Here is an 18,862-nt window from a genome sequence, read left to right on the forward strand (position 1 = left end):
CAACGGGGCGCGTAGCGCCGAGTCGGCTATAATTATCTCATATCCAACAAGCGCGAGTGGAATAATTGTTTTATTTAAAAAAACGCCCCCAAGATATAAGACAAATCTTCTTGACTTTATTTTGTAAGAAGAAAACCGGATGTTATGATGTACAGATATTAGATTATGGTATATTGGCTCATATACCATAATGGCTAAGCCAATAAAAGGTCTTGAATTGTATTATCCAATGATCCAGTTTTTAATAAAGAGGAAATAGTAACATCAGGGGCGGGAAGGGGACCGTCACAGGTTTGTTATTTCTTCACTCAAACTTTCAAACCTGTATTGGCTAGACACAAAATCGGTCAAATAACGGTTCAACGTATCAAATTTGACTGGATTTAAACTGCCATGTTTTACAAATACCGGAGACCTTTCTAGAATCCCCTCCTATCCCCCCCAAGAAAGGGACGGTGTGCTCTCTTTCATGTTAAATGGCAAGTTATGTAAATGTTTGCCAGTCAAACTTTACAAAGCTTCGTAAAATTCCCTCAGTGAGAAGATAAATGGAGTGAAATTCATGACTACTCTTGATAACGTCTAGCCAAAGTCTAGTCGTTCGCTCGCGGTCCTTAAACGCTAATGTGCAGTAGAGGACTTACTCCTCGGTCATCAGAGACTCACATGATACATACATTTATTGAACACATCCCCATCTGGGGCTTTTCAGTGAAAAAATTGGATGAAAAAAAATAAAATACTTACAATACAATACGAATTATATATCTTTAAAATAAAATATGGTAAATTTAACAATTCATTCCGAAGGTGATTTTTTTTTTTGAGAGCTCGCTTAAAGGAAGCGGGACTCTTACATAATGTAAGGCTTGGATCTAACTTGTTCCAGATAGACACACTTTTATGATAAAATATTTTCTGTCCTGTTGCAGTTTTAAAAAAAAGAATATTTAATCGTTGAAAGTTTCTGCATGGTTATACGGCCAGATATGCTGCCTCATGTTATATACATAGGTGGAGGCGCGGTGGCCTCATGGTTGGTGCGCTCGACTCCGGATCGAGTGGTCCGGGTTCGAGCCCCGGCCGGGACATTGTGTTGTGTTCTTAGGCAGGACACTCTGCTCTCACAGTGCCTCTCTTCACCCAGGGGTTTAAATATGTAACGGAAATTAATGCTGGGGATAACCCTGCGATGGACTGGCATCCCATCCAGGGGGGAGTAGAAATACTCCTAGTCGCTTCATGCTACAGAAACCGGAGTTAAGTTAAATTATACTAAAACAATTACTCGCCTCAGGTTCGGTGAATATCGTCGAATAATCCTCGAGACGAAGTCTTGGGAATTATTCGACGATATTCACCTCGCCTTCGGCGAATATTTGTTAATTATCAAAAACTAGATCATTGGATAATGCAATTCAAGACTTTTTATTGGCTTAGCCATTATGGTATATCAGCCAATATATCATAATCTACAAATATGGCAAGCGTACGTGTCAGCTTAAAATTAAAAGGGAGCTAAAAATGTAATAAAATTTAATAATTTAATTTAACGTTTTTAATAAAACAATTATTCCACGAGCGCGCGTTGGATATGAGATGATAGATAGCCAACGAGGCGCGTAGCGCCGAGTTGGCTATAATCATCTCATATCCAACAAGCGCGAGTGGAATAATTGTTAATTATTTGGATTTGTAAGTCTTGCGCCAATGCAATTATTGTCAGCGGCAATCCGTAAAGTTCGATGCGCATCATGTTATGCGCGGGAATTTGAAACTGCTGTAACAGTTTGTGAGGATGTAATAACATTGGCGAGGGGAATTAATCTGATTTTTGTGTTATTTCTATTACTGCTCGGTTTTGGCTTGTAAAGATTAGTTCACACAAGCTCAAGATGTCGCTGGATGTGACAGCTTGTCTCAAGGCACTTTCAAGCGCGTTTTGTCAATACAGAAGTCAAAGCACTGATCATAACACCAAGGATCTCGAACGACAAATCGATGTAAGTTGCAGATTGGAGGAATGAAAATGAGAAACATTGAGATTAACAAGGCGATGATTCTTATATTCTAGGAAATCGGTTCTTCTACGTTGTTTTGTTGGTCTAGCTGTATCTTCATGACATCATCGGACTTGTATCGAGGTCGATCATATTGAGTATATATTTCGACAATTGATCTTGCCAAAATACTTATTTCTGGCTCTTCAGAATTTTATAGAGCGTCTCAGCATACGTTTATAGAGTCACTGATGGAATTAAAGGAACCTAAAACAGTTTGGGTTGGGTGATCTGTATTCTTAAGGGGTCAAGGACCCTTCCACAGCCAGAAGATCATCCAGATATGTACGGAGGACTTCTCATTTTGACTTTCTATTAGATTAGATTGCCGTAAGCTTGCAGTAAATACAATGAAAAGTAGATAAATAAGTGAATAGATAAAGTTCCATACCAAGTACAATTTTCAGCTGATCTTTATCTCTAACTTTGAATGTACATGTAATTCTGGTGGCTAACTGCAGGTACATGTATTTTAACCTGACTGCGTGTGATCTACTTTCGATGAAGAAACCCTCATTGCACTCATCTTGTTTCATAAGGAAGGGAGAAATCCTGTTTCAGATGTGTACACTTCCTGCCAATTGACTTAAATTTCTGTCTGCTGTGTTTTTTTTTTTTGTTTTTTTTTTTATATATTAGGTTTTAATTGGAATCACCTCATCTGGGAAACCCCTTCATGGATTTAATGCCAAAGAGCTTCTTCCTGCAGAGTGCCTCTCCTCACTAGTGGGTCTTTTGAGTGAGAACAGTGTGAAAACAAGTCTGTATACCAAGGCTATGGCTTTACTGTTTAATCTTGGTAAGTTGTTTAAGGGAGAGCTCAATCTCTACACATGCACATGTATAAGCTAGAAGAAGAAGAAGAAGAAGAACCTTTATTGATTTATACCACTCAGGGACTAGCCCCTTCAGATGTAAAAAGCTGTCTGTTATCAATGGGAGCCCTGAGCACAACAATGTACTAAAACTATAGTATACTTATGCATTATACTGATAATGATAATTATATAGATAGAAAACTCTATACAAATAAAAGATTTAGAAGTAGATAAATAAGAAATACCATCAAGATAGTTCATTAAAAAGACTGCAACCACAGTAATTAGAAAGATCGTTTTGCGATCTCAGTCCTCAGAGCAGGTGGATGTAAAAGGTTGCTTTGTCTAGTGGTGCGTGCGTAGATTGTATTTTTATGTTTAAAATGTTCTTTGAAATATTGGGGACATTGACTTTGCAGGCATAGATCCTTGTAGTATGTGTTGATAATATATCCTCTTTTTGTTTGTAAGTTAATGAGGTGCAAGTTCATGACCAGTATATGCTAGTGCTAAATATTTAAGCTACATATCTGGGTTGAAGCACTTGAAATTATTCAGTAATATGTTTTTTTGTTTGGAAATCCACTGAAATCTTTGATGAGGTTAGAGCACTTGTCCTTTTGTAGAATCACAAATGTAATGTACAAGTAATACTACATTCATTGATTCCTCCTGAAAATGTTAATTAAAGGGAATCTGTTGGTGATTATACTGAATAAATAATAATAATATAATAATAATTAAATATTTATATTGCGCAAATTAACATGTGGATATGATCAAATGAGCATCACAACACTTTTCGGGGGACTTTGGCCGGACTGCATCAGCAGTTTACAAACAATATCGAAGGAAACTTATTTGAAGATACCCCCTCCCCTCAATTCCCAGTAAACAGGCCAGACCACATCACAGTAATCTCGTGAGTGGGTTCTTTAGCGTCCCCTGCCTAACTAAATTAACTAATTAATAGATGCAGGAGACGGGACCTACGGTTTATTCGTCCTTATCCGAGAAGACTAGAATGTCCATCCATTTCTTGATATTATAGAAAGGAAGCGCATTCTCCTCAGTTATTTTAAGACCTTGAGTGTTGGTCCAGCCGGGGCTCAAACCATCGACCTCGACCTCCTGCACAACAGTCCAACGCTCTAACCAATTGAGCTAACTGGGAGGCGGTAAATGTGTAAACTAAATGTGTAAACTAAAGGTGTAAACTAAAGGTAGCCCTAGCATGTCTTAACACAAAATGTCCCGGAACACAAATTACTTGATTAGGTTTCCTTTTGTTTTAAAAGACATAGGGTTTGTTGAATGAAATGGACATTCAGAACGAGAGAGACTTGAGTTTGATATAGAATCCCTGAAAGTATTAGTTTGTTATGAAACCAACTGAAAACTTCCTATTTTACTCAACCAGCAAATGACAGAAGCACAAGAGAGACTCTTCATTCCACTTACCACCTGACCTCTACACTAGCAGCTCTACTTCATAAACATCACCTAGCATCAAATGGCAAAATTATTTTACAGGTACCCTTCATTTTCATTTTCTTAAGGGCAATTAGATAAAGGCTATTGACTGGAGCATTCTTAGAAGTGATTTTTACACTTTTGTCTTAAGTTAGTGCATGTGTTTAATGAGTTGTGGTCAACTGAGTGCATGTAATTTACATTACATTTCACAATCACTTACATGCATTTTTTTGCTACATGCATTTCTGCATAGTTACACGCACTGTGTGCATGTATTACTTGTGTAATATATGGGAATTGCATGTGCATCAAGGGCATGCAATGTGGCATTACACATAAGGGGTGCTGTAGGTCACCCCTGCTGTTTTGTCTTTTATATGAAGGGATCTTAATGCAGTTTACTTGAGAGAAATTATACTTGTAAATTAATGTGGGCTTGAGAGACACAGCCATTCTATTTGGGACAAAATATGTGAATTCATGGATTTTTGTCGATTCAGTTGTACAGTCATGTAGCACTACACATATTTTGCTTTTTCTATTGTTTTAAATTCAAAGTGTCTGCAACTTCTTGAAAGAGTCACATATGGCTGTAAAATCACCACGCCGAGTGGATACATTGAGGAACTGATCAGATATTTAGTAAATAACATGTAAGTACACTTGGGTTTACCATAGTCAGTGTATATAATAAACTGAATATCAAACTATTATTACAGCTTGATGAGTTTAAGTATCTGTTGCAGATAAATAATTATGATGATATTGCTGATATGATGGTTGATAAAAGTATGTTAATTAATCATTTGGGAAGTTTCATTAGCAGTGTGTATTTTTTTGTCATGCTTATTGTCTAAAGAACAGGAGAGGAAAAGAGAAAACAGTCCAAGGGAAACACAAGAATGATAGTTTGAAAGTTGAAAAGCATTTCTTATGATATAATGTAATTCAACCAGGGCTTGACACTAATGGTAGTCCACTAGCCACAGACTAGTAGAAACTCAGTTTTGGCTTGTGGATTTCAATTTCCACTTGCCAGTTTGGCTAGTAAACAAACTGAAATTGTCGTAACATTTAAGATGTAACAAGCCTGCTGCAAACAGTGCTTTCAATAAGACCTGGCACCCGCCGGAGCTCCGGCGGCTATTCTGTTGCGAGTCGCCGGGTATATTTCACCGCGCTCAAGTCGCAGTCGCCACACTAAGTCGCAATCAAGTCGCTCTCCGGTGGGTGTTGTACCGAGGTAGCCACCTATTTCAAATCTTATTGAAAGCACTGTGCAAAGCACTTGGCTAGTAAGTTGAAAACTTATTGTCGAGCCCTGTCAACAATGATTGCAGAACTTTGTCTGAGTGTTATTTTTTTTTCACTTTAATCATGCTGGCTGCTGCTTGTCTACTGTAACTGTTCCTCTATGTGTAGCTGTCTGTCTGTCAATCTTCCTGTTTGTTTATCTGTCTGTTTGTTATCGAAATCAGTATAGAAATTACTTTGAATTCATAATGATAATTTTACATTTTCTACCTTTTCACTCAACACAGACAGATGCAAGAGTCAGACCTTACCATACCATGTTTAGGTCTGTTGGCAAACTTATGCCGACATAACCTACCAATCCAGGCCCACGTCAAGGCACTGGTGAGCAAAATTATCCCTTTTGAGTCTGATTTCCATTAACAAGTGTGGTAATTGCATTTGATTTACAGTGCAGTTTGTATAAGAAACTATGCATTATTTACACTGCACTACCTTGTCAATATTGTATTTACCTAGGAGCCTGATATACAAAATAAAATTTCCAGATTTAGGTATTGCTCAGCATTGAAGATACCTGTAAGTTTAACTTGCATATCTTTTATCAATGAAGTTTACCTACAAACTCAGAAAAACATGAACATTTCGGTTTGATTCCGACAGGTCAATGACTACGAACCAAACTGACCAATAAAAATAATGGCAAATACACACAAGCAAATCTCTAAACCTCAACTTTATAACTATTGCTGTTTGTGTTTTTAAGAAATCAACAGTGGTTAAGAGTGGTCTGTTAACTCTTATTGACAACCATATTCATCATCACAGTTTTCAAAATTTTGTGGACTCATGAGGTGCCATGGAGTGAGTCTGCAACAAATTTTGACCACTGTACTCTAATTGACAAAGGAAAATTGTCCAGTCAGATTGAGACATTACTACCAATTGTGGTAAAATAGTTTTCTGAACCCTTGGTTATTTTGTATTTAGAACACAATCACATGCTATAAACATATTTGGTATTCACAGGTTTTCTGAGTTTCATATTAACTTTGAGTCACTGATTTGGTTTACTGATCCAGAGGCTAATTTTGCCATTGCAGGAGAACATCAAATCACTCTACCGGACTCTGATAGCCTTTCTCTCTCATAGTAACCTGACAGTAATTGTGTTTGCATTATCCATTTTGACAAGCTTATCACTTCATGAGCAGCTAGGAGAGAAGGTAAATCTGTTATGTAGATAAAATTAAACTTTACTTAACTGTTAGAGAATTTTGAAACTGAAATCATTTTAAGTTTGTACCTTAATTAATTGAGATAAGTACTGCATGGAAATCCACTCTGACCAATAGGTTTTTTGAGATGAGAACAATTTTGTTAACACTGTGTAAGCAATATAATTCTTTTTCCATGTTTATGTAGAGCTCTGCATTTAAACTATCTGGGAGTAGAGGGAAGGGTGTTAAAATTCTCCTTAGCTTTAAAACTCTGCCCTAACCCATTAACTCTCATGAGAGACCAAGACAAAATTTCCCCTTACAGTAACAATACAGTATCAAGAAGAAAATTGATGAGAATAGAGAAAAATATCAATTAGGGGATTTCTAGTTAATCTATTGCCAAATTTTCTAAACTAAGATCATAAGAATTTTATGTCCAATATAGTAAGGACTAACCATCTCAATAAATTTTTTACATATAGATATTCTTTCATGTTATTGTATAGATATGATTTCATATCCTGACCACTCTTGTAATTTAGCTGTAAGCTACAAAAAGACTAATTAAACTCTGATTATTATTATTATTATTATTATTATTATTATTATTGTTTTAACTTGGGAGGGAAAGGGTTAAATCCTACCAACCCCCATGTGTTTAGGTGAGGCTGTTTGAATCAGAGTTGCTACTGAAGATCTCTTTCAATATGGTTTCTTCTTTCTGCGTAGAATTTAAAGCACCATTTAATAGTCATTTAAATACTTTTCTTTATATCAACTAGCTGTTCAACTCCAAGAACATTCACCAGACCTTTCAACTGGTTTTCACATTTCTGATTAATGGTGAGGGTCCAACAACAAGACGTTCTTCGGTAGATCTGTTTGTGGATTTACTTGCCAGTCCTAAAATTCAGCAGTCTCTCCTCATGTAAGTTCATCTTACACCTGTATGCATGGATCCTTAGTTTGTTTAAAGGTTCGCCATGATGGTGAAATGTAAAGTTTGCAAAGCTGTCAAGAGGAGTTGGTAGCTAGCCATTAAACCACTGCCTAGCCTGCTGTCTTTATCAGGCTTCTTTCATTTCATTTTAACACCTCTCAGCCAATGGAAATTTAACAATCATCAAAATACCATTGAAGAAATCTGTATGGCAGCCATTTCCCAGTTTTTTAAGCAAAACTGTGAAATGGGTGATTTTGTAGTCTGATGAGTATTGATGTGTAAGTCAATTTCATGTTTTTTCAGAATTCTCTTATAGGTGCATAGAACTTCATGGACTCCTGGGATATCTTAACTGAATAGTACCAAGTCTTTCTTGTAATCCAACAACACAACATGGCTCCTCATTATTATATATTATAATTATTATATATTATATTATGAAATGTGTGAATTGATGTTTATAATGTTTCCATGACCTATTTGGTTTCAGACATGAACATCTGGCTTTTTACCTGGAGCAGATTCTGGCATTGCTACACTTAAACCATGCAGATGAGGCAGTTAAGGTTCTCATTTTAGACATAAAAATGATTGTAGCAATGTACTTTTATTTGCTTTGAAGGTTGTTGTATGAATGTGTACTAGTCTTGTAATTATGTCAAGAGTTAAATTTAAGGATGTTTTCTGCTGGCTGAAGGAGGCGCAGTGGCCTCATGGTTGGTTCGCTCGACTACGGATCAAGTGGTCCGGGTTCAAGCCCCGGCCGGGATGTTGTGTTCTTTTCTTAGGCAAGACATTTTACTCTCACAGTGCCTCTCTTCACCCAGGTGTTTAAATGGGTACCGGCAATTTAATGCTGGGGGTAACCCTGCGATGGACTGGCATCCCATCCAGGGGGGAGTAGAAATACTCCTAGTCGCTTCATGCTACAGAAACCGGAGTTAAGCACCGGCCTAATGGGCCACTAGGCTCATAAACAGACTTTACCATCTGCTTGCTGAAGGACAAATGAGAAGTAATTTACGTTCTAGTCATGCGCTGCTGAGTGTATGCAGGGTCCATACTGAAGAGAAAAACCTGGGTACAGTCAAACTTTGATTTTCCAGACCTCAATTATCTGGATTTCTTAATTATCTGGACTTTTTCTCTGGTCCCAATTTTGTCATGAATATTTAATATTATTAAAAACTGGATCATTGAATAATGCAATTCAAGACTTTTCATTGGCTTAGCCTTTATGGTATATGAGTCAATATCCCATAAACTATGATATGGTAAGCGTACGCGTAAGCTTAAAATTAAAAGAGAGCTAAAAATTTTAAAAAATTTAATAATTTAATGCAGCGTTTTTAATAAAACAATTATTCCACTCGCGTTTGTTGGATATGAGATGATTATAGCCAACTCGGCGCTACGCGCCTCGTTGGCTATCTATCATCTCATATCCAACAAACGCGAGTGGAATAATTGTTAATTAGTCATGATCAAGATCAGTAGCCATATTCTTTTTGAAACCGCAGTGTTGAAAAGTGAAGTGAAGGTGATGTTCTTCTTTAAAGACAGAATGTTTTCAACATTTTAGGCTAATGTAAAAACATTTCTCATTAATTTTAATTGTTAATACACACGCGTAGAGGTACAACAGACCGTGAAGATGTAGACCATAATTTTTCAAAACAATTTGTGAATGTGTTGTTCCTCCATTAATATTCGTATTCCCAATTATCCATACCCTCGATTATCCAGACTATTTCGTCTAGTCCCAATGTGTCCAGATGATTGAGGTTCAACTGTACTAGTACTAGCATACAGAAAGGTTTAAAGAGGGTATTCACCAGTTTTAGCTGGGTATTTTTCAGTTATGTGATGCATTCAGACCAATCATGCATAGTGAAAAATTTGATGGATTATGAATGGTATCAGAATTGTGTCTGGTCTCCTTTATCAGATGTTTTTCGCATATATATATTTTTTTATTTTTGAGAGGTTTGTGAAGAACTAGGTTCAGCCTGGTGGGGTTGCTTCCAGTTGTGTGAGAATTTAGTTTACCATATTATTTTTAACTTATTTCTTGAAAGGTATTTGAGCTACTGTTGACATTCTGCTCAGTTACTGGGTTACGATGTCTTGTGTGCAGAGCATTGTTTTCACCTGCTAGCTCCAAACCAAAGGACCCAAATGTGAACAGTGCATATGATGCTGTCTTATACTGGACCAGTCAGTCAGTTGACACTCACTCAACTGTGTCCCTACAGGCTCTTGATTTTATCAAGGAGATTTATGAGGTATGAAAGTTGTTAGAACTTTTATTGAATGTTTCTGAAGGAAGCCTCCAATGCTGGATAAAATTAACATCCGATGTTTGGAAATGGTCTGTTAACTTAAAATTTGTTTGGCAAAAATGTGTAGAAAGTTTTAAGGGTATGAAATTGAATTGTATATCAGATATTTTGAAAAATGAATTTCTGAGTGTATTAAATTTTGGTCAATAGACATTTCATGGGAAACCTTAGAGCAAAATTGCCTTTAAGCATAAAAAACATGTCCCTATAAATAAATATATTAAGCAACAGTAATCATATGCTGAATTTTGAGAATAAATTTGACTTACAAAGACTTATACTTTAAAGTTACTGTTTTGTTAGCTGAAATCATGGTCATGTTCATTTGTTGTCTCTACTTTCCACTCCAGGAACTTGTTGATGGTGGTCTTCTGGATCAGCTCTCTCCTTGCACAGTTGATCTTGTTTCTGTTCTGACTCACCTACTTGTACCACCCACAGAAATTGATGGCTCCATACTCAAACAAACTTGTGCACAGATCAACAAGGCCTTGGAAGTTCTTAATGATATCCTTCTCGATACTGTTCAAATGATTCTCAGTTTACTTCACTTTAGGATGGGGTTGTTTTAGAAACTGTGTGACAACTGTATTGTTGTGGAAATCGTATTTATGATTTTTCATCTCCCATTTCAAAGATGTGGGAGATGGTTAGTAACTGCTCAACTCTTTATCAAAAGATCAGCATGTGAGCCTCAGAGGGGCCATTGTCAGTTTGGTATTCTTGGGCAGGATGCTTTGCTTCTACAGCATCTCTTTCCCAAACAAATATAATCTATGACTGGTTACTGACAAACTGTCAAAGAATTCTGAAGGCAGATTACCAGTGAAGAGTCTTATGATGGACTATTATCCTGTTTAGGGGTAGTAGCAACAATTTAGTTGCTTCAAGGTAGAGCATCACAGTGCAGAATCCAGCGATCTGGGCCCAGTTATTCAAAGGCTGATTAGTGCTAACCTAGGGTTAAATTTTTATCAAAGTTTCTTTATTCCTTTGTTCAAGTGCCTTTTTCAGATAATTTTGTCTATTTTTTTTAGAGCTTCCAATCATGTAATTAGAGAAGAATCGAGTTTCCAGACTCGAGTTTCCAAACTCGATTTTTCTCTTATTAAAAAAAAATTATTTTTCATCTTTACATAATCATGTAATTGTACACAAAAAGAATTACTGTATTGAGAATTTTCTTTTGAGGGTTTCAAATCTGATATCTGATTTCACACTAACCTTGGGTTATCTAAAACCAGCTTTGAAAAACCCGGCCCAAGGGTTCAATTCCTCATAAGGACTTAGATCATTTTCTTTGTCGCATTTTCGTGACAAGACGAGTAACTTACTTCTTCATATCATGGTACAATGTCTACCAGTTGTTACTCTCCTTAACTCTTCGTACTTCTTTGTTTTGAGGATTCATTGAAAAATATTGTTTTAGGACATTTAAACCTGGAGTACTGGTGGAAATTATTGGAATATCAGTATCAACACAATAGTGTTGGAACGAGAAGCACTATTGCGTTGCCTTGGAGGTATGTGAGGAGGTTAGAGTGGCGGGATGTTCTCTGCTAAACATGAACATTAGAATATGATTTGAATGCAGGGTGGTCCTATGAACAATGAACACTTGCCAATGAACACTCATTAGAGCTGCTTTGTTGAAAGACATTACATGCACGACGGCTTAAGGTATCCGGGAAATTCGCCACCACTACAAACTCGCCACCACAAAACTTGCCACCACTCGAAGTCAATTCGCCACCACTACAAACTCGCCACCACAAAACTTTCCACCACTCGAAGTCAATTCGCCACCGGTAGCGAATTGACTTTTTGGTAACGTGTAGCCTCTCGTGTGAAACTTAGATCAAATGAAAGTTAGGAGGTAGTAGTACAATGCGAAAAGGGAAAGGGACCCAGATGTGAGGTGTAGCGTCTCAATAATGGAACGTTAAACGAAATAAAACATGTTGATGTCACGAAGATTATGATCAGTTTGCGAAGAGCGAAACCAGAGTGATTTTCGCTAAGTGATTTCCGCCGATACGAACGAAATCGTATTAAACTTGCATCATGAAAATGCTTAGAAGTCGAAGTATAGTGCGAAACTAAAAGCGTGTAGAAATATAGCGAAGTTTACTCAAACAGACTTTGGCGTGCTTTATTTGTTTGGTAAACCCTTTGGTTCAAGCACAATAAGTGTCGACGTGAGCTTTAACAAGACTTTCGTTCTTATGAACACAATTCGCAATCAAATCTAATGAAACTTATATCATACGAAAGGTTAGATCCTGAAGTTTATTTATCTTTTAGTTTTTATGATGCGAAATTAATAGTGCGAGCAATCACGACAAAACTCGGCAGAAAGCGACTTGGCGTCCTCTACGAAGGGCTAACGCTCGAAACGTCAGCTTTTTAACTCGTTACGGTGGCCAATTTACCATTTCAACTTAGTTGATATACCTTAGAAGTAATTAGAATAATAAGTAGCAGGCCACGAGAGGCTACACGTTACCAAAAAGTCGATTCGCCACCGGTGGCGAATTGACTTCGAGTGGTGGCGAGTTTGCTGTGGTGGCGAAATGATAAGAAACCCGGCTTAACCCAGCCAAACTAAACGGTGAACCTGTCAGCAAAGCCACAAAGTTGTAGTAACTCTACGTTATTGATATGGAGCGGTCTTTGCAGTAATGAACAGTACTTGAGCAGTAAAAATTTCAGGCCTGTACGGCTTGCAGTGCTTTACAGTCATTTAACCTCAAGTTAGTTCGTTTATTGTATGCTAAACAAAGTAAAGCAAAAGTATGTTCAGCTTTAATTGGCTAGCATCTTACTCAGGTGGAGGAAAAAGTTAAGCTCCTGAATGATTCTCCTTTTTCGTGAGAAGTCCTCAAAAGAAAGTGCTTTGTACCAAGCAGTGTGTTACAGCTATTCAACCTTTCACTTCCCATAAACCTGATTCGATACCGTGAAGTGAATCATTCTAAAGCAGTACATGTGAAACGCACAGCCATAGTCAGGTATTAAGTATACCTATCGAATGAGCGGGGCTGCTGATAGCGTTTTTCATTTCAGCGTGGAAGGTGTTAACCTGGTGCTTCAGATGTTAGACTTGCTGTGTAAGCTAAAGAATGATGTAACAGGACTCAAGGTACAAGAAGTTCCTTTGTTATATCGTTTTACTAAATAAATTGTTTTCGTTGTTAATTCTGCTATTTTTTACAAGAAAGGCATGTCGAGTTAATAAGTTATTACTATAGCTAAGCTAGATTGCCAGAGGAAAATTTGTTTGCGTTCCCTTAGCAGAAACTGCTTTATTTCTTTGTAGGAACAGCTTGCTTCCGCGTTACAAGACCAGCGGTTAGTGCCATTCTTGGCACGTGCGATGAGTAGTGATTCACGTGACAGCGTTCAAAAGGCTCTCCGGATTCTGTGTGATGCTAACAGCCTTCCAGACTTCCAAGCCATATGGTAGGCTCGGTTAATATTAAACCTCCTCTACAATTATAGCCATATCCTTCTTTTGGCGTGAGAAGGATTCGCAATCAGCCGTAAAATATTCGGTGTTTATTTATTTCAGGTTAGGTGATTTAATCGCCTCAAATAACGCGGCCCGTGAGGAAGAGGTGACACTTTTAAGACGACCCATCGAAACAGACCTGAGTCCGCCATCGTCTCCTCGGCACCAGGTTTCCATTAATAATAGCCGCAACTCCACCAGCTTGCGTTCAGCAGGCCTGGACCACGCCCCTGTCAAGATAACTGCTCCAGTAAAGAATGCAAATCGTGATGCTAACATTGAGTCGTTGATCGAGAAGATGAAATCGGGACTAGAGGTTTACTGGCTTTTTTTTTTCCTTTTTTAGATTATAAACTCTTCTTTGGCACAACATTGATTCTTGCACTGAACCGTCCAGTGGCATACACATATTTTCTTAGGTTTATTAACATGTTTGTGTTTCCTTAGCCATGAAAAGGACGCAATGAAGTCGTTTGGGGGGACACACCCTCGCGACTAGGGAAAGTAGCCCTTAAGTTGATATCCCTTCAATTAATTTAATACATAGAGAGGTTATAGAACCATTTTTCCCGTCGCGAGAAAATTTTGTGCTTCCGAAATGGAGATATCCAGAAAGGATGTTCCAATTTCTCTGTGTGCGCTTGAATGTTTGTTATAACATAACCAAAGTAAAGCGCGCGCTCTGATTGGTCAATTTAGCGTTCCCCATTTGCCCATGGGTGTACGCTGCTGACGTGAGCAAATGCAAAGACTATTTTTCCGCGCGCGCTTGTTTTTTCTGGTCACGTAAGATTTGTTAAGTAAAAGGGAACTCTTTAGCTACAATGTATCAATGTTATGTTATAAAACAAATGGTAAACACCACACCGTACACTATTGAGTTATAGATGCACTTGGGAGGTTTGCTAAGCACTCAAGAAGCTAGAGTCGCTCTCGTCTATCGCCTCGAGCGACTCTTACGCTTCTTTCGTGCTTAGCAACCTCCCGCGTGCATCCATAACTCAATAGTGTACGCTGTGGTGTTTACCATTTGTTAATTGAAATCCTCTATCGTCTTGGAAGCTATAACAATCCAGTTTTTCCCTCTGTTCTATACGTGTGGTAGATAAAACCGGATCCTCATGCTTCTGAAATCATGGACATTTACGAGGCAAAAATGGCCGCCTTCGTGGTTAGTGTGAAATTCTCTTTTTCATTTCTTTTCGGCTTAACTCGCTAGAACATCAGGTGAATGAAGTACGCCTTTTAATGTTAATTTTAGACAAAGGAAAGTCATCTTCAAGATCTGTTGGAAGCGAAGGCTCTCGCGTTGGCTCAAGCTGATCGTCTCATTTCACAGTATCGATGTCGGAGGGCTCAATCGGAAGCCGAGGTATGACTGTGTTCACGTTCTCGGTACGAATCGGTCGCATTCGGGTTAGTCGATATTGTACGAGTCTTCACGATCCTTCTCATTTTGGTTGTTTGGTTTCATCTTAATTGTAGTGCGCGAAACTGATGCAGCTCTTGCAGACGACAGAAAAGAAAGCTGAGCAGCAGGCAGAACAGGTAAAACATGTGTAGTAGTTCGTGAGTTAGTGGTATTAGGGATACAAGATGACAAATTGAGATTTAGTGTGCTATAATAGCGCTTTATACTATTACTAAAAATAGATTTTGTTACGTGATAACCTATGAGACCCCCCGCACAGACTCGGACAAACATTGCGACCAGCTTAAGGAAATGTATGAGCGAGAGCTGTAAAATTAAAACAAAACGACGGAAAATTTCGTCAAAAAATGACTTGGCGTTCTAAAAGGAAGCGGCATGGTTGGTACCAAACACTGTTGTTGGGGTGAGTGTAAGACAGACTCAAGATATGCAGATAAATGGCCAAAATCACTCAAAGAGTGAAAGGAATCAGGGAAGAAAGTATTCATTCCTTTCCCAAAACCTTCGCGAGACATGGCAAAGTGCAAGCGTTGGCTTGTTCGCGTGAGTTTTTTACGGAGAAAAACACGACAAGAAACACTTAAGTTATATTTGTGCTCTTCACTGGCCCGGCGAAAAAGGTCTAACAGCCGAATTTCCCGATCCACTGAAGGCAAATCTAAGACCAGCGCAAGTAAGTTGAGCACATGCTCCTAAGAGGAAAGCACCGAAAGAAAGAGAAAATTCAGCGTCAAAGAAACAGAAATTATTCAATGACAACTGCATGAACATTAACTACATAAACTACATGAACTGGCATTTAATAGAAACACAACCAGTATTGAGCGAAATATACAAAAATCCGCCGCTCGTATCTTACAGAAGAGGGCGATCGCTCAAAGACATACTCGTGAGGGCCAAACTTTGAATAGGCTATTCTAAACACGCGCTGGGGAGTCGTGTAGGCCCGTCAACCCCCTTTTTACGTTGTTTACATCAGAATTTTCTTGAAAAACTTTGGCAGCAAACCATTTTCCATGATCGATTGCCGGATCAAGGGTGTGATAATTCCCGCATCTCACACAGTCTGTACAAGATCTTCTCGTTTACCGCTTAATTTTAAGCCCCTACATTTTAACCACCGTTTTAGCTGGTCTACAGTGTATTCTTCCGGTTCTCTTTCAAATTTGGAGCCAGGAACGCCGTCCTCTTCGGTCAGAACTGTAAGAGAATAAGCGAACTACTCGCCATTTCCCTTGTAGCTCTCAAAGAAGTGGAGTTTGTTTGTCTGAGTCACGCGGGGGGGTCTGAAATTTCATGACGTCATTAGTATAAAGCGCTATTAAAAAAAGAGTACTTTACAAAGAACATTCCGCCTTTCTGTTGAACAAAAAGTGAGAACTACTTTATTCGCATGTATTTTCAGATAAACGAACTTCTTCAAGCTCAAAAGTCGGCGACAAAAGAGGTATGTTTTGTATTTTGATTTTCTTATATCCGATGTACATGTGAGTTTTTCACTGGTGCAAGTTATTCTTCAAAGGCGCAGTGAGATAGTGCTTTAAAAAACATTACAATATGATAAGCATCACACTTTTCCAAGACAGAGGAAGTGCGCGCTAATACAAGTTTGGTAGTGGGAGAGTTTGACCTTTTTCAAAAACTTTCTTGTGGTATATTTCTCCTATTCTCTTTTACCATAACAATCTTTACCCAGAGGGGGTAAACAATTTAATTCTAGCGCTTTTACAGACATACATTTTCAAGCCCATCATAAAATTGCAGTCTATCCATGGATCGTTGGCCTTTCTTTACGCTTTTGTGACATGTTACGTGATCGATTAATCTTTTCCGGGCCTTTTTTCAGATGGAAATCATGACGAGACACAATGAAAACCTGAAAGTGATCGCAGAAGAGCACGAGCAACTCAAGATTGCTTTTGCTGAGCAGTCACAAAGGTTGGTTAAATGCAGTTAGCTTTACGAGCGAAGCCCTCACATAGCCTGGAACTGAAACGGGACACAGGGCAAGGCCAGGAATAGGAGCCTTTTTTCACTCTGCCCCACCGCCCCGGCGAATTAGCCCACACAGTCTACGTTTGCCCGTCTGTACTCGTTCATGTTTTGAAAATACTGTTCTCGCACCAATATAAGAATTGTAACATAATGCGACGAAGGATGACATCTGAGTTGGACTGTTTGTCGTTGTGATTAATAAATTGTGGAATCACATGTCAGGGAACTCTCCTGGGACTTGAAAAAAGTGCCCCTTGTATAGATGTGTTCCTTCAGGGAAGGTAGCTGTTACAGAACTGCTAAGGTTGGTGTTCCTTGTGTGAAGGTGTCGCTAAAAGGGAAGTTCCACTGTAAAACAGAAATCAAGTCAGTCAAATTGAGGTTGTTTTGGCAGCCACAGTATTGCGTCGTAATATCAACAGTTCCCCATTCTTGGCCCTGATCAAATTGTTTTTTCTCCTTTGTATAGACTTGAAACAAGCCAGCGTAGTCTTATGGCGGCTCAAGACGAACACAAAGCTCTGTCTGACCTAAACGAGATGTTGAGACGACACAACGATAATTTGAAGAGTCAACATGACTGGTAATCATATCCGCACAATTCGCAGTCAAGTGATGTTCGTAAATTACCAATAAACCCCATGTGATGATGTGCTGTGTTTTTCTACTTAGCACATCCAAACAACTCCAAGAACTTGAACAGGAGAGGAAGAAAATTGCTCAACAACTCAAAGAAAAGGACTTAAGATGCCAAGGTAAAGTTCTGTGGGTCTCTAAAATATTCTCTGCTGTTTTCAATGAATCACGATAACATTCAAGAACCAGAGTCGTATAGAAGTCTCTGCAAGTAATGTATATTTTCGAAAGTTGTTACTAAAAACTACATAAAACCTTGTCCAGCACCACGCGCCAGTTTGATATTCAAAACCTGACGAAGTAGAAATCTTGTCTCTTTTGCAGAGCTCCGGAAAACGATACAGAAACAAGAGGAAGAAACCAAACAACGCGAAAAGAATATCGAAGATCTACAGCAGATAAACGACTCCATGAAAAGTAATTTAGCGAAAGCCGAAAAGGAGAGAAAGGAGTTATCCCATAAGGTTAGCATTGATCTATTTTATATTGGGAAGAAAGAGGGTTAAAATGGAGATAAAAATGTGTTTTAGACGATGAATCTCGACTAATTGCTTTCTTTCCGTACGTTCTCATGTTCATAGCTCTCGTCGCTGGAACTGATCTGCCGTCAACACGAAGACGTGATAAAGAAGCGAGAAACAACTGTCAAGGAATTACAGTCTGAGCTGGATCGACAAGCACAGATTGCTGCAATGATTCACAACTTGAGTAGCGGAAAAGTTCCATTGAATAATTTTGGTACCAATTCAAGCTGACCAAGTCACCATGCCTTCTTTTATGACCGATCCGCGTGCTATCAAAGGGCCTGGAGAGCAGAACACTTTATGTAAAAAGCCTATATTTGTACAAGAAACTTGAAGAGCCATGTATTTGTATATATCCATATTGAAAATGGTAATTTATTTTTATCCTGTCATCTCTGCATGAGCTCTATGATCAATCTTACCTTCGTTGTCTCCTAAGATCTGAAAATTTAGAGAACCGTTGATGCAGTGATTCCGTGAAATATTCCTTTCAAAATAAAAATTTTTCAATGTGTAGAAAAAGTCTGCAAACGAGCGCATTTTCTTATATTTTTAAGGAACGATGGATATTAAAGATCCCTCCTGATCAAGTGGTTGTTGTTTTTCTGGGGTGCCGTCAGAAAAAAGTGTTGGTGATGTGTTCAGTTA

General features: G+C 38.4%; 1 protein-coding gene across 1 annotated transcript; it reads left to right on the plus strand.

The window, feature by feature from the left end:
- Positions 1 to 1,771: 1,771 nt before the first annotated feature.
- Positions 1,772 to 18,804, plus strand: LOC111322055 (protein CIP2A homolog L). Its single transcript, XM_088735552.1, has 23 exons — positions 1,772 to 2,003; positions 2,700 to 2,859; positions 4,299 to 4,411; positions 4,913 to 5,007; positions 5,896 to 5,992; positions 6,712 to 6,834; positions 7,614 to 7,759; positions 8,265 to 8,340; positions 9,853 to 10,059; positions 10,467 to 10,623; positions 11,507 to 11,639; positions 13,183 to 13,258; positions 13,436 to 13,578; positions 13,688 to 13,943; positions 14,733 to 14,798; positions 14,889 to 14,999; positions 15,113 to 15,175; positions 16,465 to 16,506; positions 16,906 to 16,997; positions 17,524 to 17,637; positions 17,727 to 17,809; positions 18,015 to 18,154; positions 18,272 to 18,804. The coding sequence occupies exons 1-23, from the start codon at positions 1,896 to 1,898 to the stop codon at positions 18,443 to 18,445; spliced, it is 2,775 nt and encodes a 924-aa protein (XP_088591678.1). The 5' UTR covers positions 1,772 to 1,895; the 3' UTR covers positions 18,446 to 18,804.
- Positions 18,805 to 18,862: the final 58 nt, after the last annotated feature.

This window comes from Stylophora pistillata, chromosome 1, assembly GCF_964205215.1.
Source record: "Stylophora pistillata chromosome 1, jaStyPist1.2, whole genome shotgun sequence".
NCBI classification, from domain to species: domain Eukaryota; kingdom Metazoa; phylum Cnidaria; class Anthozoa; order Scleractinia; family Pocilloporidae; genus Stylophora; species Stylophora pistillata.